Genomic DNA, 21,131 nt, shown 5'->3' with positions numbered 1-21,131 from the left:
GTCCCTCTCTGTAACTTCTGGGGCTCTGGGCAATGCAGTGTCAGGGCTTGGAATGAGCCAAGCTGGGCTGCAAGCTGCTCTCCAGAAGGGCACAGGTCTCCCATTGCATCTCCGTATCATCTAGGAACGCCGTGGAAAAGCCACCTAGGTATTAAGGCCATGAAAATGCTGCTGGGCAGTGGGATGTGGGCAGCTGAAAGGAGCCCAGTGTCTCCCTGGCTAGAAGGGGAACGTTGAGACTTGCCTCAGATGCTCGGAGGAAGGGTGCTGAGTGTGTTGATCTGCACTTTGGAAGGGGATTCCTCTGCTCTCAGCAGTGTCATTCCTTTTTAGGGCAACATGGGTGCAATTGTCCTCCACCTCAGAGGTGTGAGCACAGGACAGCTGGGAACAAGACAGATGGACAGGCCAGCTCTCCGCACTCTGCACTAAAGCCAGAGTGAATCCTTTTGCCTCTCAGGAATCCCAGCTGTTCGCTCTGAGTGCAGGAGCAATGCTGAGAATGTCTGTCTCCTCGTGGCAAACTCAGCTGGCACAAACTGGAGCTCAAGCCATGGAGCTCAATGACAGTCCTTCCGAGATGGGTGTGTTATAAAGGTCCGCAGGCATTCACCACTAAGGCAGAGTCAGACTCTTATACGATCGTTTGTTTCAGCTGGAGCTGGGTGCCTCCAAAGAGGGACCCAGAACAAAGACATTCTGGGCTAATTATACTCCTTCCAGTCTTATTTCGCCGCCTGCCAGTGACAGTCTCTTCCAGTCTTCTTTCCTGAGTTGCTGGTCTCTTTCCTTGTAAATGGATTGTGTCTACATCCCAGGACGGTTGCTGTGTTCCTGCTTCAAAGTGCCTTATCTTATCCGGAGGCTAACCGTGACCTCTGTCCATTGTGTTCTGTATGTTGGAGGGCTGATTCTGGCTGCTTCTGCAGTTGTTGCGTCAGCAGCAGCCCACAGGTTCGGTAAAAGCTTCGGCCTGCAGGCTTCAGGGCATTATTTTAAATAAAATAATTACTTATTTAAATGATTTTACAGCATAGAAACAGCTCGAAGTGGGTGCCTCTGGAGAAGGACACCGGACAAAGAAATTCTGGGGTAATTAGACCCCTTACAGTTTTATTTTCCCACCGGCCAGTGAAGGCCTCCTCCAATCTTCTTTACTGAGTCAGTGGTCTCTCCCCTTCTGATTGGTGTCTCTCTCCTTCTGACAGCTCCTGGCCTACAGCCCAGGCTGGATGCCATGTCCTTGTTTCTCCCAGGCCCTTATCTCCTCCAAGGTCAAGCCCAACCCACGTGCATCCCATCTTGTCTCCTGCAGTCTACTTTGTAGCCTCATGAGCTAGTTTTGTATCTTTGTCAGCTAGTTTTAACTGGTTTGGCAGTTACAGCACTGGCAAGGTCACATCCTTCGCAAAGTTTCTGGAGTTCAAGGACAGTTCAGCCTTGAGGCCTGCAGGCTTCATCTACTTTAGGCACTGATGCTAAGCAAGAGTGAGACTTATGCGAAGCGGAAGCTAAATCGGCTACAATTTCCTTCTCCAACAGTCCTCCCTTGGTTTCTATGAGCACACCTGCTGGATACATATATTGGGGTAGAGTATTTGTGCACATCATAGAGGAGAATGTGAGGCACTTTTTCTCCCTTTTTTTTTTTTTTTGTGAAGTTTACCTTAGATTAAATGATAGGTTTTTTGACCTCTGTTCATGGAGTGTGCGGGATCTTTCAACTTTAAGAGATGTCCCCAGTCGAGGGGAGATCGCGGTGTAGAGGCGCGTTGTTCCTCAGGAGAGTTCAAATGGCTGTCCTGAGTGATGTCTATTTATACTACGTCCATGATTTGTACCGTTAGCCAAATCAGGTGTGATCTAGCCACGGTGTGTCATATTGGAAGTCACGTGCCTTTCAAATTTCAGGAGGAAGTTTCTCGTTTGCTCCCCAGCGAGGACTTCTCAGCCGGGCTTTCTGCTAGTGACTTTACCACTAGTTGTTTTTATGTGCCGAGGTCATGGTCGATCACTTGGGAAAGTGGAGGGCGAAGGGCCTGCCACCTTTCCCCCCACAACTAGAGTCAAACCCTCCACCTCACAAAGTGGCCGTACAGGAGCCTCTTGCCTCGTGGTATAAATAGACCTCAGTGTCTACTGATCAGCATATATTAATTCAGTATATAACAGCAGGGCTTGTGTCTTTCGCAATAACTACCACACACACAGAGGTGTAGGAGGATTATGAGCAGTAAAGAGAACAATGTTGATGCTAGCAATATCACTACCGGGTGAAGGTTAAAAATTCCTGTTGCTGTTAGTGACCATTCAAAAAGAGTTGATGTTCTTTTGATTTTTCTTTTGTACTGGTTTAGTGTAGAATTGGACTGCAGCTGCTGTTGAGATGTAATAGGAGCTGAGTAATTCCAGTTGCATCCCAGGATCCCAGTAAAGTTACAGATAGAAATCTTTGGGTGATTGCTTGCAGCTACAGCAATAGTATTTATGATTATAAAATGACAAAGGGTTCTCATACAAACACATCAGACAAGGCAATCGAGTTAAATTACAAATTAATGTTTCAGAAAACCAAACAGAGAGAAGCAAAAGCTTTAATCATGCCACAAATCACAAGTCACTTGAAAAGGCGCCAAGGTGTTGCTGGGTTGTTAAGAAAGCCTTACTGCACGGATTTGGTTTGGAGACTCAAGAACAGAGATGCAGCTGTGTTTTTGCAGCCGGGCACTAATTCGTGAAGCACAAAGTATAGGCATTCCTCTTTTTCGATTGTAATCCCGTTCCCAATAGTGCGTTATGACAAACAAGAAGTTACGTTACCATTTTTAGTTATTGAAGGCAGAACACTGAAGGAGATAAGCCCGCCTTAACTAGGATAATCCTTCTGTTAAGCAAACATGAAGATGGTACTGCTCTTTTGGAAGTTTGTCTGCAGCTCTTGAAAAAGCAGGTATCTCCCTAAGAGACAGCATCTCGAAGATGTACACAATATGCTAAACATTTCTCTCTCCTCAGAGTTTCTGGATTCCCCTGTCTCTAGTCATTGTGAATACTGTCCACCCTCCCACGCTGATCCGCTTGCCTGGGGGCTCCTTACTCCTGGGGGCCTTCTTGGACAAAGGGGACATTCTCTCTGCATACGTCCTACATTGCCACAGAAATAACATTCCGGTCCCTCACTGTCTGCCCATCTTCTCCTGTCCCCTTCTCGTCCTTGCCCTTGGCATTGCCCTAGCCTTCCTCGGCCTCCTCTGTCTCTTCCTCTACCCCTTCCTCTAATTTGCAAGTTCCGTGCTGAAGCTGCTGCTAAGAGATTAGCCTCTTCTTGGTTTTCCTTTTTCCGTTCCTTTGCTTGCTTCCCTTGCTGTTTCTCCTCTCGCCCGTCATAGACCAATACTGCCACGCTTAAAATCCTTTGTGAAGTTTCTCCTTGCCACCCTGGCATGTGCTCCTTCAACTCTTTTGGGCTATCCAGAGCGGCCTGATGGACAAAGACACTAATGGCTAGTGCATCATTCCAATTCTGGAAAGTCCTTCCCCCCTAGTTCAACAAGGCTTGCCCTAGTCGTCCCCCAAAATCCCTGGCCTCTTTGTCCAAGCTCTGTCTACGCTCCTGCACTCTAGTCCAATCCACTCCTAGTTTGCTACATGCTCTAATAGCTTCTACCAAGTTCCGGAGTCCTGTCTGGCAAGCGACTCTGTCCCCTGCGTTATTGTAATCCCAATTTGAATCATTTGCTGGCTAACGATTTGTGTTTCCCCCAGTCTGTTGTACAAACTTTGCCTCTTTATTAACTATTTTATCATCTCGCTCGTTTGGTCAGAACAACTCTCTCAAGAGCACTTGGGTATCCCGCCAGTTTGGTCAGAACAACTCTCTCAAGAGCACTTGGGTATCCCGCCAGTTTGGTCAGAACAACTCTCTCAAGAGTACTTGGGTATCCCGCCAGTTTGGATTATACCCAGTGCATATCTATTAGAAAACAGCTGAGCGCTCCTTTCCGCATCCTCCCTCAACCTGGGCATTTTGCTTGCCCACAATGCTCAGTCACTCGGACTCCAGGGTTGGCTAGTAAATACATGCAGTACCACGTGAGGGGGGTTAGCTCCCCCACCCCGCCCCCGCTGCACTCGGTTGTAATGCTGCTGCATTAGGTAAAACATTAGCAACCATAGGATGGAGGCCTGCCACGGGAGGAGGGGAAGTCTGAGTAAGAGGAGGAGAGGGACAGATAGACAGATCTTCGGGAGGCGCCACCGGAGGAGTGTAAGGCGGAGCAGTAGCTCCTGGGGCGTTATTTGGGACACCTATATCTGCTGCAGCAAGAGTAGTTTTACAGAGGGTGCCGTTTGTCCTCCTTGGATCTCGCCGGTCCCACATCCAATTATCCCCACACATACCAATAATCCATTCAGTGAGGCTTTTCATCTTCCAATATAAGCTGTAGCAGAGCTCATTTCTTAGAATCGAAGGATCCTTCCTTGGGTTAACCCCCACATTAATTGTAAGATGGACAATCATCCTGACATAAAGGGACAGCTAACTAGCTAGGGATCGATTTGACTGTAACGGCTTTTTTCTCCTTTTTGTTCCTTTTCCTTTTCTAAATTTGGATGTTTGGAGCCAAGAGGGTGCAATGGTGGTTGGCTACACTGCCATCTGGGGTGCCAAAGTGCTGTGGAAACACTTTGATCCTAGGTTTCCAAGAAGCAGAGCCTCACGCACATCTAGCAGCAAAATTTTATTTCTTGAAATGATGGTGCAGCATAGTAACTGCTGGAGCTGGGTGCCTCCAGGGAGGGACCTTGAACAAAGGAATTCTGGCCTAATTAGACCCTTTACAGTTTTATTTCCCACCTGCCAGGGAAGGTCTCCCCCAATCTTCTTTACTGAGTCTTCTTTACTCTCCTTCTGGTTGGTCTTGGCCTTCAGCCCACACTGGTTGCCATGTCCTTGTTTCCCACAGTCCCTTATCTCCACCGAGGTCAACCCCAACCCACGTGCATCCCATCTTGTCCCCTGCAGTCTACTTTTTAGCCCCATGAGCGAGCTGTGTATCTTTATTAGCTGCTTTTAATGGGTTTGGCCGTTACATGCTCAGCAATGATTCTGGAGTTCATGGACGGTTCGGCCTTGAGGCCTGCATGCGCAGGGTAGGCAGTGGCGATAGAAACAGAGCTGCATGTCATACCCCAGCTCTGCCCTTCCACCTGAGATGCAAGCCCTGAAGACAGCAGGGGCCTGCTCTTGCCCTGCGGTGACTGGAGAGGGCAGGGGAGGCCAAAGCTTTTCTCCCCCTTTCCCTTGGCTATTGTGGGCCAGCAGAGCAGTTGACGCTTTGCAGCAAAACCAAAGTGTGTCAGGCCGCTCTACGCTGGCCTGGCATATTGGAACGAGTGGACACCCCGTCCCCCCCAGGACAAGCCAGATTCATGCAGGCAGCAAGTTTTGCCCCTTGCCTTTGGCTCCCTAAAAAAAGAACACTCACTCCGGCTGAGGAAACGGGGCTGTATCTTTGCGGGAAGCCCAACAAAGCCATGAAGCGGTAGCACAACAGGGGCTGTGCTTGAGGAGTCGAGCTGTCCTGGGGCTGCGGGAGATGCCAGCAATGAGCCAGACCTTCCAGCACACTTGCGTGTGTGCGTGGTGTGCAGCACCATGGCATTGGCACAGCTGCGTCAGCTCTGCTCAAACAGAGTCACGTCCTGGCGGGAGGGTGCCACCTCGCCCATGCTCTCGGGAGCCAGGGACACAGTGCTCCGAGGTGGAATCTTGATGTTCTCCTTGGCACCCTCAGGTTCATGATGGTCTGTGACACCAGGCAACGGACTAGAGGTTCCGCATCATTTTCCAGGGGCTGGAGGGCTGCGAGAGAAAGGCACCGAGCTGAGAACAGACTCCCACCTTTGCAGAGATCCCAGGAATCCCCCCCCAGGCAGGGTCAGCCCCACTCAGCTCTTCCCATGCGGAGGAGGCAGCAGGTAGGACAAATGGATCAGCTGGCACTTGCAGGTCGGCCAAGCCCCAGATGCGCCCCAAATACCCCCTGCTCTCCCCCACATAGGGACACAGAGCCTTCCTCACCTGGGGCAGGCCAGTGAACTGCAGCTCACTTCCCAGCCTCCTCCCTCCTCCCTGCCAGGGCTGCCTGACACAGCGCTGCTCTCACTCACCAGTGCACAGCTCCTGCACCTTCTCCTTCCTCCGCTTCTTCACTTGCTGCCCGATGAGCCCTAGGCAAACACCTCCGCTCACCCCTCATACTCCCCAGCAAGCCCCCAGCAGCACAGCTCCCATCTGGCCTTGCCAGCTTGGCCATGCAGCCTGCTCCCCTTGGGCAAGGCTGGCCCCAGCCCCGTCCCCACGGTGCAGGACCCAGGGACAGTGGGAGGGACTGAAGACCCTCCTGTGTGCCCGTCTGGGTGGGCAGGCATGGCCCTGGGCTTGTGGCTCACCAATGAACCTCACAGCTGCCTCCCGCAAGGATGCGTCCGGGTTCTCCAGGTAAGGCAGGCTCTGGCGCAGGTGTTGCTCCGCTCTGCTCCTGTCCCTCAGCAGCTGCAGACAGCACAAGGACAGGGGGTTGGCACCGAGCCTCCCCAGAAGGCCAGGCCTGTCCCTCCTCCCAGCTCCGGCCTCCTCTTCCTTCCTGTCCACGCCTCCCAGCTAGAAGCTGGCTGGTAGCCAGGTTCAGAGGGAGCAGAGGGCAGAGCGGGGCCTGCGGGTGCTGAGATCCCCGCCATGCTTCTGCCAAGGCCCAGCCAGGCCAGGGGCCCCTTCAGCACCCCAGCGGGCACTTAGAGTAGAGGGCTCTGGGCTGCAGCAGTGCGTGAGGGGCACAGCTGTGCACCCTGCCCACTGGCCATGGCGGCAGGCCTCATCCCGCCGCGGCCCCGGGGGCTTTGGCCACGTCCTTACCACGCACTCCCCGATCTTCCATGTCTCCGCTCTTCTGGCCAGCTGCTTGAGCTCCTCCCACTTGAGGAACTGTGCAGCGCTCACCAGGGCTTCCTGAGAGGCCTGCAGAGCAACAGAGACCAGGAGATGCCACCGCAGCCACGGCAGGACACCCTGGGTCCCCCTCGTCTTGGCAAGGCTCCCAGCCTTTCCCAGCCCCAAATGGCACGACGCAGCGTGCCACTAGGTCTGGCCCTCCCTGAAGGCAGAGGCAGCTCTGCCTTGTCCTTTGGCACACAGGAAGCTGCACCTCATGCTGCCATGCGTTCCAAGGCACACTTGGCAGCAGCCCTTGCCTTGCTGCTCACCTCCACCCACGGCATGTCAGCATTGCTTCCCCAAAACACTGCTCCCTACCTGGGCCACTCTCTGCACCTTGTCACTCATGTGGAGGAAGAGCGGCACCAGGCTCCTCTGTGCATGCTGCTTCAGGTTCCGTTTGTTCTTCCCCACCACAATCTCCAGCAGGTCTTTGAAGAGGAGCATGGAGAGCTCTCGCACTCTGCTGTCTTCCTGCAGGCAGGGAGGAGAGGAGGGGAGGCCTCAGCAACGACTCCAGGAACGGGGCCCGACAAGAGCGTTTGCCGTGGCAAGGCCTCGTCCTCTCCGGGCACAACTGTCCCCCAGCCCGGCCAGAGGTCGGAGCTGAGGACAAGCCTCTGCTGAGGCAGCCTGGACAATGAGGGTTGTCGGCAGCAGCACGACAAGCCTCCCTGGGCTCTGTCTCCCTCTCCCTCTGGAGGGAGCTTCTTGGATTTCCCGAGGCCTCCATCAGGGCCCCCGCACACAACAAGAGGACAGAAAGGGACAGCCCCGCGGCACGGCCTCTCCCTCGCTCTCTAGCCTGCTCCTACCTCTCTGCTCATCGCTGCCCCAGGCCACGGCAAGCGCCGCACACAGTCAAGCACGAGACGCAGCAGCCGAGAGCAGACAGGGGGCTGGTTTGCTCTACTCCCACAGCCCCGGACACCAAGGCCAGCACAGGGCATGGGCTGAGAACCACAGGGCAAAAGGTTTCCTGACATACAGCAGGGCCTGTGTGGGGACGTGCCAACAGGCACGCATGCAGAGGGGCACACAGCACCCAGACCACGCATACGGACCCCCGGACACACCAGCAGAGCCCCGGCTCTCCCATCAGCCTTACGTCATCAAAGCGAGGCAGAAGCTTCTCGGCCAGCTGCAGAACAATCGGGTTGGAGCCCTTCTGTTCCAGGTAGCTGAGGATGTTTCTCAGCAGCATCAGGCTTCCCACACGCACTTCCCTGCAAGCATCCTGCAGCCACTCCATGCTGTCTGGGAGCAGGCTCTGCATTCTCCTTTTCTGTGGGAAACACACAACTTTCTTTGTGGGAAGCAAGGCCAGACCCCCCCCCGCCCCCCGCCGCCCAAAAGTGCTCTGCCTGCTCTTTTCCCATCAGGGCTCAGTGGCCAGGGCCAGGGCTCTGCACACACGCAGGCCTTGGGCACAGAGGCTGCAGTGCAGGGCACAGATCTCCAAGGGGGCCCTCAGCATGCACTGGCCTCTGTAGGGAGCAAAGCTGCTGCCTCAAGGCCCAGGAGCAGCTGGCTGCCTTAGCCCGGCCCTGTGCTCCAGCTCATTGTCCCTCTCCCAGATCTTCCCGCTGGGCACTGGTGCCTTTCTCCTTGTGCAGCACGGCCAAGGGCCTGGCATGACACTCGGGGCAGATGAATGGGGCAGCGGAGACTTGGGAGCAGCTACCACACCTCCGGATTGCCAGCCAAGTCCAAGCCACTCTCTGACCCAGTGTCTCCTGTCAAGCCCCAGGCTGCCAGCATGGCTTCACCCGCCTGCCCCCCTCCTCACCATCTTGGGTCTATTCAACAGGGCCACGAGGCCTCTGAACGCCAGTCTGCGCATCTCCAGGCTCTCACTCTGCGCATAACCCTGGACGAGTGGCAGGACCTCCTCATCCATGTCGGCAAGGTCAGGGCATTCCAGCAGCTGAAATGGACACAGCACTGAAAGACTGGCACAGCCGGCAGCACTGCCCGCAGCGTGCAGCTCTCCATCCCACCCACCATCCAGGGCAAGGGCACCAGGCCCTCACAAAGCTCAGCCCAAACACAGCAGGCATTGTGCAGACACCCCTGGGCCCTGCTCCCAGCCCTGCGCCTCACGGCACACTGCACACACTGCTCGCCTCCTCCTCCCGTCCCCTGAACCCTCCACAGCCTCTTGTTCTCATCCCTTGGAGGAGCAATTGAACACAGACAGCTGCCACAAAGCAGGCACAAAATACAAGTGCTTACGAGTGGTCGCCCAGCAGAAACGAGCCAAGGCCGGGGCTACTAACAGGAGCGTATGCATTGCCCCAGCTCCATTCACCAGCATCACCCCACACGCATGTGCACAAGCGAGCACAGCATTTAGAGGCCCCTCCAGAGAGGCACTGCTTGCCATGAGGCCCACCTCGACAAAGAAAGCCATGACGGGCAGCTGATGAAACTGGTCCTCCCTCCTCAGCAGCCTTGCCAGCTGGCGGAAGATCCAGCGACGCAGGTGACTGGCAGCCCCCCTCATTGCTCTGTCAGAGGCAAGAAGGCAGTGTTGGGCCTCAGCCGAGCAGGCAAACCTCCTCTGGCATCGCTCTGCTTGGCACACAGCTCCTGCAGCCAGCGGCATTTGCTCATGGAGCACTGCTCTTGCCCTACCACACCTTGCCATTAGAAAGTCAGCGTCAGGCATCATTACATTCCTTTTGGTGGGAGACCGGAGAAACAGCCTTCCTGCCCAGGCGGCATGGCCTGCCCACACATCCCCTCTCCTGCCCGCTTTGGATTCCTGTGCCCCTGGGCCCTCCCCAGGTTCTCCTGCGCGCGACCCTCTCCCACAGCTCCTAACACCACCTGCTCCCCCAGCAGCTCTCCAAGCTGCGCAGCATGGCAGCTCCCAGGGCCCTTCTGCTGGGCGAGCCCTTGCCACAAGGGCTGAGGCTGCAGCCTCTTTCTTGGAGAAGTGGCGTTCCCCCTCCCCCACCAAGAAGCACATGGGGAGGCACACCCCACAGCCAGGGAAGAGGTGCTGGGCCAGAGCAGGCCGGAAAGGGCTCTACCTGGCCAGCACCACCACTCCCTTCTGCGAGGTGTCCGCATGCAGAAATAGGTCCCAGCCGCCCTTCCTCTCAACAGCCACGGCTACGGTCTCATAGTGGGCGCAGCGCAGCAGACTTTTCATGGCCTGCACGGCGCACCTGCATGCAGAGCAAAGCCCAGGTCACACTGGCAGCCCGGCCCTGCCTCCAGGTGCAGCGCAGAGACAGGGCGAGCGGGATCGAGCACCTGACGTGGCTGGTGGGACGGGACTCATCCCGTTGGCATTCCCTCAAGAAGATATTTGCTTCCTGGTGGCTGAACTCTGCTGTGAAGACCATCTGCAAGAGCAGCGCCAGGAAGAGCTGGGGGAAAAACGCCTTCACCGCCTCTGGGCAGACGGGCTCCCGGATGATCTCACACAGTGCCCTCGTTGCCTGCAGAAAACACCCAGTCACACCTCTCACTCCCGAGCAGTCCCCGGCATGCTTCCACAGCCCTCCAGGTGGGAGGCTCGAGCACAGCCTTGGAGCATGGGAAGTGCAGCTGGAGGCCTCAGCCTGGCTGCCTGACCAGGGCCAGCGCCCGCAGGCTCTTGGGCCTCAGCTCCTGGTTGTACACAGTGAGCCTTCCTGCCTCAGCATGACCATCAGCTCGGCAGGCTTCGTGTAGCGTGCACGCTCGGCCAGGCTCCCTGTCCCAGGCCGTGCTGCCTGCCCAGGTTTTGCAGGAGCCCTACTCCTGCCCCTCACCTTGCCCCCAACCCGACCCTGGCTTTCCAGCCTGCTGAGCGAGGTCGGCGGATGCAGGGACAGCGTCGGATGGAGATTTCCTGGGCATGGCCAGCCTGGCTGTTGGTGTGCAGAGAGGCCAGGCAGCACTTGGCAGCCCTGTGCGCTGGCACAGTCGGAGGCCTGGCGCTGGGCATGTTGTAGCCATGGGCCCAGGAGAGGTCCCTGCTTGGGGGCACACGGGCAGCGGAGAGGGGGAGGGGGCCCAGGGAGGCAGGCACCAGCCTGGGGGCACGGGAGGCCTCGTCCCCTAACTCACGGCCAGCGGAAGGATGCAGTTGTTGTCCCTGTCGGAGCTGGACTGCTTGCGCAGTGGCCGCTCCTCCAGCAAGCTCAGCAGCTCCCGCAGCATGTCCGGCGCAAGCATCGGCTTATCCATCAGCACCTTCCACATGCTCACGGCAGTGCTGCAGGCCCAGAGCGCCTTGTCAGTGGCACTTCCTTGGCCGCAGCACCGTAGCCTGGGCCAGCCCTGGAGGTCCCCAGCTGTGTGCCAGCCCTGCCCCTGCCCACCCCCTCCTCCCTGGCAGCCCCAAGAGGGTCCTGCCCAGGCAGGCAGCACATGACCAAGCTGAAGCCCCTTGCGCGGCAGGGAGCGTGCAGAGCCGCTGCGCTCTGCGGCTCAAGGCAGGGACACTTGCTCAGCTCTGGCTCCTCAAGGCCTGCTTGAGGCACCAGGGCTGGGAAACGGTGGGCGAGACACAGGGCCCTGCCCCTCAGCCGTGTGCTGGCCATCTGCTTGCCTCTGGCCCTCTTTGGGCCCTTCTCCCCATGGCCAAGGAGCCACTGGAGCCCGTCCAGGCTGACGGGCCCCATACCTGTTGCACAGTGGCGAGCAGTACAGCAGGCTCACGGTCACCTCGCTGGGCTCCAAGCAGGCCAGCTGGCAAAGGGTCTTGTTTAGGGTGACCCGGGCCGACAGCTCCCTCACATACTTGACGTTCCTGTAGAGGCACCTTATGATGCGTGGCACCTGGAAGACACAAGGCGGACGGTGAGGCTGCTCCCAGAGAGCAGCCAATACCCCAGCTCCCACTCACTTCTCCTTCCCTCTCCACCACTCCCACCGCTCCTTGCTGCCTTCCAAGGGGCTCCGCTGCCCACGAACACTGGCTCTCGGTGGGGAAACAGCGCCCCAGAGGGTCGAGCCCCACGCACGCCAGCCCCAGGCTCCTTACATCTTCCAGCACAGAGAAAGCGTCCAGCAGGAACATGGTCAGCATGTGGGAAGCCACCTCCGTATTGTAGGTGCTGCAGTTCCTCATGCCCTCGATGGCTGTGACAATGACGTCTGTCCTTTCGGAAGGCTGCAGGTTTTTCACAAACAGCTGGGGCAGAAAGGACGTGAGAGAAGAAATGTCACGCTGCGGGCCGCACTACTGCTGCTTAGCTAAGCAGTGGATGTGGCTCTGGAGAGAGGTGCGGGGCAGTGCTGGCACCGTGGCCCAGGAGAGCCAGGAGCACACGCTGTGCTGGGTAGCAGCAGCATGGGGCATGTGGCCAGAGGGCCACCAGGGCAAGGCAGGATGCTCGGGAGCAGGCTCACAGTGCACTGGCTCTGCAGGCAACCCTAGCTTGCCGGTGGCCAGCAGGCTGCAGCTGCTGCTGGGACTCTTGGAGCCAAGCCTCTGGCTAGTCCCCCCGCTCAGGGACAGCGGGAGACACAGCAGTGAGAGCAGGGCTGCTACCAGGCAGCAACCAGTACTCTAGGTGCCACTCAGAGCTGCTTCCTTCTCCACCACCACCTCTGCCTCAACCCCAAGGCCCCCTCAGCCCCACTCGTTAGGCATCCCTTTGCTCATCCACGTCTCCTCAGGACCCCATGGCCAACAGTCCCAGCAAGGGAAGTGCTCCTCACCCTCATGATCACGCTCATGTTGCTCGTCCACGAAAGGCAGAGCTCATTGTCGGCTTCCCTCTCCTTCTGGGGCTCCACATACTCTGGATCATCCTGCAGCATCGCCCGGCCTGAACAGCAGCAGAAAGACACAGCGGTCAGCAGGAGTCATGCAGAGCTGCAGCTGGCAGACTCATGGCATCAGAGAGAAACCAGCCTGGCAGAGACAAAGGGCATGCCACGAATGGATGGGGAGCAGGATTCCCAGGGAGGGTCGGGGCCTATTCCAGGGCAGAGAAGGGCAACTGCTTCAAAGGGTACCAAAAGCCTCACGGGCTTTCCGGTGCGAAGCCCGACACAAGCCGTAGCCTCTGAGCAGGGGCTGCTGAGCGTTTTCCAGGCCAGTGGTATCCAGGACAGGTACTAAGAGCCCACTCCCCTGCTCCTACATCAGCCGCGCCTCCTGCTCCTTTGCCTCACTGAGCAGAGGGGCCGAGGCAGTGCGATGCCTTCCCCGGCCTTGCCAGCGTGGCCGCGTGCAGAAGCACACAGCCCAGCACAGCTTCTCTTACGTTTTCGCTGCACGATGAATCTGAAGAGGCAATGAAGAGCATCCAAGGCCCCACCCTTGGTCTCCGCATCCTCGTAAGCACAGCAAAGGATGAGACAGCCCACCAGCTGTCCCAGCATCGGCACGGGGATCTTCCCATAGCAGGCAGGGCTCTCATCCACTCCTCCAAAGGGGTGCCACACCTGGGCAAGGCGGGTGGGACAGGTAGAAGGGCTGACGGGAGGCAGTCGCCACCAAAGCCCTGAAGCCAAGACTCTGCCCAGGCATGGATCCCAGCGGAGCCAAAGCTCTCGAGGGCCCTGCAGGCCTTGCCTCCCAAAGCAGCAGCCCAGCAAAGGCAGCACTGCCAGGCTGCGGCTCACATCATGCTCCGCGCGCACTGCTCCCCTGCACAGGGCTGGGGGCACAGCTGGCTCCTGCGACAAAGGGACTGCAGAGAAAAGCCCATGGAGAGAGGGCCAAAGAGCTTTGCTTCAGGGCAGAGCCTTGCTCAGTGCCTTAACCTGTGCCCACGCTTCCCTCCGAGGGACCCCCTGAGCTGCACTGTGCTCTGGGCTGCTGCAAAGGGCCAAAGCGGGGGCTGCACGGTGCTTGGCTCCTTACCTCCAGCGAGGAATAGTTGGCCAGCAACTTGCTCAGCCTCCCAATCCTCCCCACGGCCCTCTCACGCACAGCTGCTCTCTCCGTCTTGGTGAAGGGCAGCAGCATCTGCAAGGAGAAAGGCTACTGCTCTGCCCGGGGAGCTGACGCCCACTCCAGCAGAAGCAGCTCTGCTAAGCGCCTGCCTGCAGTCCTACAGTGCACCAAGGCTTCCTCGGAGCTAGAGCCAAGCCTGGAATGGCCTTCCTGCCCCTACAGGCCCCAGCCTGCAAGGCCCACCTTGCCCTCAGGCAGCCAGCCACACCTAAGCCCCCTCCCAGCCTCTGCTCCTGGCCATGCACATGGCCCCGGGTGCCCTCTTCAGGATGGCAGGCCTTTCAGGCCACACCTTCCCTAGGGGTCTGCAGTGGGCAGCCTGGCCTCCGGCCTCCTGGCATGGCAGAAGAACCAAGCTTCCGGCCTCGGCTCCCCTTGCAGCACGGGCAGCTCCCAGTGGGTCTCTGCCCCATTCCGATCTGGCAAGGAAAGCACAAGGCACGCGGAGGCAGGGGGGCAGCAGCACCAGCTGCCATCAGTGCAGTGCCTAGAGAAGAAGGGTGACATTCCTCCCACTGCTTTGGTGCAAGGAGAGCTTTGGGGGCAGAGGTGGCCCAGGAGTGCTCATGGGGGCAAGGTGTTCCCAAGAGCCTGGAGGATGTTTGGGGTGGGAAGGGACTTGGGCTGTAGCCAGGGGGCACTGGGCTCACAGAAGAGCCCAGTGGGGAACCTCCGCTCACCCAAGCGAGAAACGCCCCCTGCCTGCAGCGTGCTGCCTGTACATGGCACTCGGGGGGGGAATGTCCACTCGAGGGTGTCACTTCCCTCTGGGCTGAGGAACAGGCCCAATGCAGCCCACTCTTTGCAAATGCCACACCTGCAAGATCTTCTGCAGCTCCAGGAGGCTGGAAGTGGCCGACTTGAGCACCAGCACCTCCAACATGTTGTCCATGGCATCGAGGGTCTGCAAGGAGGACAGGGGGCTGGGGGCTGTGGCATTCCTTCCCCACTGCCTCTGACCCACAGCAGACTCAGTTGAACCCCTGCTGCCCAGCGAGGACACCCGCTGCCCTGCACGGGCCAACGAGAGGCCTCAGGGCAGGAGATCTGCTGTGCACGGACCAGCCCCTGGGCACTGCCCATGGCCCAGCCCACGGGAAGGGCATGAAGGCAGGAGGGTGGGAAAACAAAGCTGAGATCCTGCCCAGCCTTGGAGCTGACAGTCACCTCTCAGCACAGCGGAGCCAGGGGCAAGCCCAGAGGGGCTGGCGGGCTCCCTGTAGCTCACCCAGCACCTACCTTGGAGTAGAGGGACATGTCCACGGTCTCCATGTCTTCTCTTGGAGGAAGCAAGAAGACACTCTTGAAGCAGGCATGGAGAAGGCTGCTCTTTTTGCCCTCCAGAACCGGCTCCACTGCACTGCAAAGAGAGAGCGAGAGAGAGAGAGATGCCTGTTGGACACTGGTGCTGGGAGCAGTGCCTGGATGCCCTGGGGAGGTGGCTGTGGGCCGCTGGGGCAGGAGTCCCCCGGCTGCTACAGAGAGCACGTGAGGGAGCCCTGCAGGGAGGCACCTCCTCCCTCCATGAACTGGCCCAGGGCCAGAGGAGAGCCCAGGCAGCTAGGCCTCCCCCCTTCTCTACCACCTGCCTCCCCTTCTGCACCACAAGCCAAGGGGCCCTGGGGAGCTGCAGCAGGCAACCCTCTGCCCTCCCATCTGCCCTACTGACAAGCCTACTGACAAGCAAGAGGAGAGCAGAAGCGCAGCAGACAGCACCGCCAGCCTCCTCCCACCATGGTGCACACCTCCCAGCCAGGGACGGTGCCATCAGGCACATGCTGTGCACAGGTCCTGGCCAAACCAGGGGCTCTGCTAGCTACCTCATTGCCGTGATAGCAAGCATGGCTTGCTGGCGCACCGCTGTGCCCAGGCGCTCCAAGGGCTCCTCTTCCAGCAGCACCTGCACAGCACAACCGGCAGTCAGCGCGGCAACTGCCATCACCCAGCACCAGCAGACCCAGGGCCCAGCTGGCCTTGCCCCTGTCCTCACACCTGCTGCCTCTCCCCTCACCTCGATATGCTCGGCCAGCTCGTGTCGGCAGCAGAACACCTCCAGGCCCCAGGACAAGGTCTTGGCGCTGCTGCCTCCACAGAGGGTGCCGATGGACGCTAGAAACTTCAGCTTCTGCGCCTCTTGCTGACAGACGGGGAAGAGAGACAGAGTGAGTGCGAGAGGGGACAGGAAAGGCCAGCAGGACCAGAGCAGCCAGGGGGCTGCAGTGCTGGGCGGGACCCCGGACGGCAGCAGCTCTGCACAGCCAGCACCTCCCCAGCAGCCTGCCAGCAGACATGGGCGGACCCGCAGGGAGACCCAGGCACAGCCCCCATGGAAACGGCTGCACTTACCTGTTCTCGGCCACCCACAAAGGCCTGGATGAAGTCCAAGGCTTCCTCATCCTCTCTGGACAGCTCGGACCAGCTGCTGATGGAAAACCTTGCACCTGAGAAAGGAAGAGAGCCAGGAGCACTGCAGAGATGGAGGGCAGGCAGCAGAGAGCCGCGCAGTGAGCTCTGCCCGCCGGCCAGCCATGGGCCTGCTCCCGGGCACGCAGTCTCCCCCAGGCTGCTCAAGGCTGCACGGTGCCCAGCACATGGGCTGCCCTGCTGCAGCCAGCCAGCCAGGGCAAACCTCAACCGCACCAGGCTGGGGAACGTGCTGCCAGACGGGCAGCATCCCTCCTCCTGCCACGGAGCTGCCGCTCGCTGCCCGTCCCAGGCAGCAGGAGCTGCGTCCATCTGCGCTCTCCCTCCTGGGCGCATGCTGCGCTGGGGCCAGCTCCCAAGCCCCGAGCGGGCCCTGGCATCCGGGCACCGCTGTGCCACCACCCCGGGCACCCCGACACCACGTGCTGGGGACATGGGAGCCCGGCGCAGAGCAGGGTGCGCTTCCCGGCCCTCACCCCAGCCCGGCCCAGCCCCACGGGGGCTCACTCACCTCTCCGCCACGCCTGGGACTCGAACCCCTCCAAGGGCCTCGAGGCAGAGCTGCTCTCCTCGGCAACCCTGTCCTGCTCCTGGGATGCCCGGCGCGGGCAGCCATACTCCTGCTCCCAGGCCACCCGTGGGCGGCTGGGGGGTCTCTCCGCCATCCTGCGGCACGGAGCAGAGGCAGGAGGGGGACACTTGTTTAATGCAGAGCTGGGGAGGGTCCCCACGGGGGTGGGGGCAGCGCAGTCAAAGGTCCCCGCGCCCGTCCCGGCCCTGGAGCCAGCTCTCCTGCGCCTCAGCCCCTGCCGCAAGGTCCTGCCCCCGCCACGGCCGAGGGCCCCCGCAGCCCCGTGGCACTGCCGAGCCCGGCCCCGTCGCTCTCACCCGCAGCAGGAGCTGGCAAGGCCTCGGCAAGCGCCTCGACTCCGCGGGGCTGCCGGGGCGGCAGGGAAAGACGCGGCTGCGCTCGGGGGCTCCTCCTCGAGCTCCACGCGCTCCTGCCCTCTCCCGTCGCCGTCCGCCCGGACACTGCCCGCACCTGACAGCGCCGCCGGTGTCACAACGGGGGGGGTCACAATGGCCCCGCCGGGGGCGGCTCTGAGGTCACCTCTGCTGCGCGAGCTGCTCCAGCAGCAGCAGCCGGCGCCGCCAGGGGCTCCAGGGCCGCAGCGCGGCCGCCCCGGGCAGGAGGGAGCTGGGGCAGGGCAGGGCGAGGCAGCTCGAGGGGCCGCGCGCGGCTCCCCATGGCCAGCTCCCTCCTCTTTCATCCCCGGCTGCCCACGCCTGGCCGCACTCACCTGCTCACCACTAACCACCAGCACCACCTCAAAACCTGACCCCACCGTACCTCTTGCCCCAATCCCCTCCTCTCATCCCTCACCCCAAACTCTAACCCTCCAGCCACAACCCAGACCTCCAACCCCTTTCCCTAACTCTTGCTCCAGCCCTCACCGGCATCTCCAACCCTCAGCCCTAGACAACAAATGCTAGCCGTCACCCCAGCCCTCACCCCTGCCATAGCCCACTCCCCCACAAAGCTAGCCAACGCTCACAGCAAGCACCAGAAACCCGCAGCACAACCACCAAACCTCGCCCCACGCCTCACCCAACCCCTCACCCCATGCAGCCAGCTCTCGTCCCCAGCCCTGCCCTCAACACCAGCCCCCAAGCACCAACCCCAGGGACATGCCCGAACCCCCACTGCCAGCCCCAACCCCTTCCCCAGCCGCCCTCCCCCTCGCACCAGCCCCCTACCCTGCAGCCCCGCCGCTCACCCTCACGCTCCCGCCGGGCCCCCTCGCGCCCCACCCCGGCAGGCAGAGGAAGGGCAGCACCGGGCCGTGCTGGGGCAGCTGAGCGTGGCAGGCACCGCTGCAGATGCTCTGCTCCAGCCCCGCTCCAGCAGGGGCACCTACAGCACGTTGCCCCACACCAGCACAGGCGGCTTTGCAGCTTCTCCTGCAGCGGAGACTCCACAGCCTCTCGGGGAACCTGCTCCACTGCTTAACCGCCCTCGCGGGGAAAAAGCGCTTTCCTGCGCTCAGGGGGAATCGCCTGCTTCGCCATTTTGGGCCACGGCAGCACCCAACTCCTGGGCCGGGGCCGGGGCCGGAGGGGCGGAGGGGCGGGGCCATGGCAGGGACGGGGCGCCAGCCGGGCCCCCCGCGCCGGCACAGGGAGCGCAGCAGGCTGCTGGGGCGCGGCCGTGGCGCAGACGCCCCCGCCGCACGCCCCTCGCCCACGGGCCCCGCCCGGGCCAGCCCCGGCCCCCGCGCACGCAGCAGGCCGCCGCCGCCGGGCCCTGCGCCACGCTGGCCCCGGCCGCGGCCGCAGGGACAGCCCGCCGGGCGGCCGTTGGGCGGCCTGCGTGTCGCTCACGGCTCACCCCGCCCCTCCCGGGCACCCATTCGCTCGCTGCCTCCCCTCGCTCCCCGATTGGCCGGGCGGGGGGCGGGCTCTCCACCCGCCCGCGGCAGCTGCTGGCGCCAGGAAGAAGCTGCAGCTCCGCTCTGTGGAGAAGAGGCGGCTGCAGAGAGCCGCTCGCTCTGCCCGCAGCCCCGCCGCCTCCGGGCAGCGTTCTCCCGCCCGGCACCTGGCCCCTTCTCTGCACGGCACAGGTTATTGGCCTTGCCAGTTCTGCTGGCCCCCGGGGCCGTGGCCGGGCTCCCAAGTGGGCGGAAAACCACACGGACGTCGGGCAAAGAGCTGGTGAGCAGCCTGGACTGCTTCAGGCTGGAGCACGTTGTACGGCGTAGAAATTATGCCCTCCACTCCTGCAAGTAGGAGGATGTTGGCCCGTTCAGCTGGCACGGTTGGAGCTGGAAAAGGATGCCTGCCCGTTGTCTAAAAGAAATTGTTGTAAAACCTAAAACCTTTTCCCTGTGTTTTACAAAAGCAAAACAGCTAACCTCGTGTGAACTCAAGGAGCAATTTCTCTGGGAGGACTGTATGAAAACTGAGGGGTTTTTTTTGTTTGTTTTGAGGAGAAAAGCACTCTTTCTTTTCCAAACCCTTGAGTTGGTGTTCTTTGACCTTCATATGTGAGTCGATTTCAGCCTAGAAGGCTCTTTTCCCACCGGTAGGTGTTGACGTTGACAGAGGCACCGCTGTGCTTTCTAGTGTGGCATGCTAGCACCTATTCCAAGAAGTGGAACTCTCTCTGCTTATTGCGTTGTGGCCAAGCAATACATCCGCACAATGGAAGAAGGTTGAGGGCAGAAGCCTGGCTGTGACTGACCACAGGTGTTGCCAAGAAAGCTGGATGAATCTCAGCACAAAGGGCGCCACAGGCTGGCCTTTGTTTTAAGGCATGCCCTGGACTCCTGCAAGCACCTGAAGGCTGGAAATCCATCCTTCCAGGAGCAGAAACGATGAGCAGTAGAGGGAATGTGCTGCGCAGGTGAGCTGCAGCTGGTGCAGCAAGCATTGCTGGTTTGAAGCGGTGGCTTGCTCCTTTGCCCTTTCCCAGAGAAATGCAATCTGATAATGGATGACATCTGTAAGAACAAAGAACTGCAAAGGTGGAGTTCTTCCCGTGGAGTCCAGTGGACTTTCCACCTACCGTGTCGAGCTCAATGCAATGGGGGAGGAGAAAGATGCAATGGATGAGAGAAAGGACAGCAATGCAAGAGTGACTCTTCTCTCTTAGAATACTTCTAAGTGGGGATTGGATTTGTGGGAAGTCTGAAGTTGGCTACGTAAGTGACACCCTCCCACCATGGGAAGTGTCAGAGAAGGACATTGTATCTGATTTAGCTTCAGCTTAGTCTCAGGGCCTAAAGTAGATGAAGCCTGCGGGCCTCAAGGCCGAACTGTGAATGAACTTGAGAAACATTGCTGGCAATGTAGCTGCAAAACCATTTATGACCAGCTACTAAGGCTACAAAAGGGGCTAATGAGGATGTAAAATAGGATGCAGGAGACAAGATGGGATGCACGTGGGTTGGGGTTGACCTTGGAGGAGATAAGGGCCTGGGCTGTAGGCCAGGAGCTGTCCGAAGGAGAGAGAGAGCAGTCAGAAGGGGAGAGACCAGTGACTCAGAAAAGAAGACTGGAGGAGACTGTCACTGGCAGGTGGGGAAATAAGACTGCAAAGGGTCTGATTAGCCCAGAATGTCTTTGTTCAGGGTCCCTGCGTGGAGGCAGCCAGCTCCAGCTGTTACTTCCTGTACTGTCATTTATTCTTGTAATTCATGTCAAAGAAATAATTAATTCTGCTCCTATATGTGCATGAGACTCTGCTCCTCGGAAACCTAGGGTGGGGCCATGTCTACAACAGGAAGTCCCCTAGATGAGGGGTTTGTGTCAGTAGCTGCACAAATTCCTTTGCAAACACTGTCAAGGTCCTGGAGAATCACCGATCACAGGACGGCTGAGGTTGGAATGGACCTCTGGAGATCATCTAGTCCAACCCCCCTGCTCAAGCAGGGTCCTCCAGAGCACATTGCCCAGGACCCCACCCAGATGGCTTTTGAGTATCTCCAGGGAAGGAGACTGCACAGCCTCTCTGGGCAACCTGTGCCAGTGCTCCGTCACCCTCCCAGCCCAGAAGTTTTTCCTCCTGTGCACATGGAACTGCCTGTGGTTCAGTTTGTGCCCGTTGCCTCTTGTCCTGTCACTGGGCTCTACTGAGATCCCCTCTCAGTCTTGTCTTCTCCAGGCTCTACAGGCCGAGCTCTCGCAGCCTTTCTTCACAGGAGACATGCTGCAGTCCCCTCATCATCTTTGTAGCCCTCCGCCGGACTCTCTCCAGTAGGGCCATGTCTCTCTTGTACCCTCTTTCCAGCAGGTCAACCC

The 21,131-nt window shown here is 59.4% G+C and overlaps 2 protein-coding genes across 2 annotated transcripts in view; both read right to left on the bottom strand.

The window, feature by feature from the left end:
- LOC138061242 (maestro heat-like repeat-containing protein family member 7) overlaps positions 1 to 18,432 on the bottom strand; it is a 170,034-nt gene extending 151,602 nt beyond the window's left edge. Inside the window, exon 1 of the mRNA XM_068910241.1 lies at positions 18,247 to 18,432. The gene's annotated coding sequence lies outside the window, so the exon portion shown is untranslated. The remainder of the gene's footprint in view (positions 1 to 18,246) is intronic.
- On the bottom strand, positions 5,045 to 12,765 carry LOC138061243 (maestro heat-like repeat-containing protein family member 7). Its single transcript, XM_068910242.1, has 13 exons — positions 12,662 to 12,765; positions 11,982 to 12,131; positions 11,622 to 11,776; positions 11,063 to 11,210; positions 10,262 to 10,449; positions 10,036 to 10,173; positions 9,393 to 9,507; positions 8,787 to 8,924; positions 8,106 to 8,282; positions 7,316 to 7,471; positions 6,920 to 7,021; positions 6,457 to 6,559; positions 5,045 to 5,866 (listed from the first exon to the last, which is right to left on the bottom strand). Exons 1-13 carry the CDS (start codon positions 12,761 to 12,763, stop codon positions 5,700 to 5,702), a joined length of 1,839 nt encoding a protein of 612 aa, XP_068766343.1. The 5' UTR covers positions 12,764 to 12,765; the 3' UTR covers positions 5,045 to 5,699.
- Positions 18,433 to 21,131: the final 2,699 nt, after the last annotated feature.

Source organism: Struthio camelus, chromosome 16 (genome assembly GCF_040807025.1).
Source record: "Struthio camelus isolate bStrCam1 chromosome 16, bStrCam1.hap1, whole genome shotgun sequence".
Taxonomy (NCBI): Eukaryota; Metazoa; Chordata; class Aves; order Struthioniformes; family Struthionidae; genus Struthio; species Struthio camelus.
This window is presented reverse-complemented; position numbering and strand designations above follow the sequence as displayed.

Coding starts and splice junctions, on each gene's coding strand:
- LOC138061243 (XM_068910242.1), bottom strand. CDS start 12,763: ATGCTGCAGGATGATCCAGAGTATGTGGAGCCCCAGAAGGAGAGGGAA. Junction 9,508..10,035: donor GGAGTGGTGGTGCTGGCCAG/GTAGAGCCCTTT, acceptor TGCCTCTGACAG/AGCAATGAGGGGGGCTGCCA. Junction 7,022..7,315: donor AGGTGCAGAGAGTGGCCCAG/GTAGGGAGCAGT, acceptor GTTGCTCTGCAG/GCCTCTCAGGAAGCCCTGGT.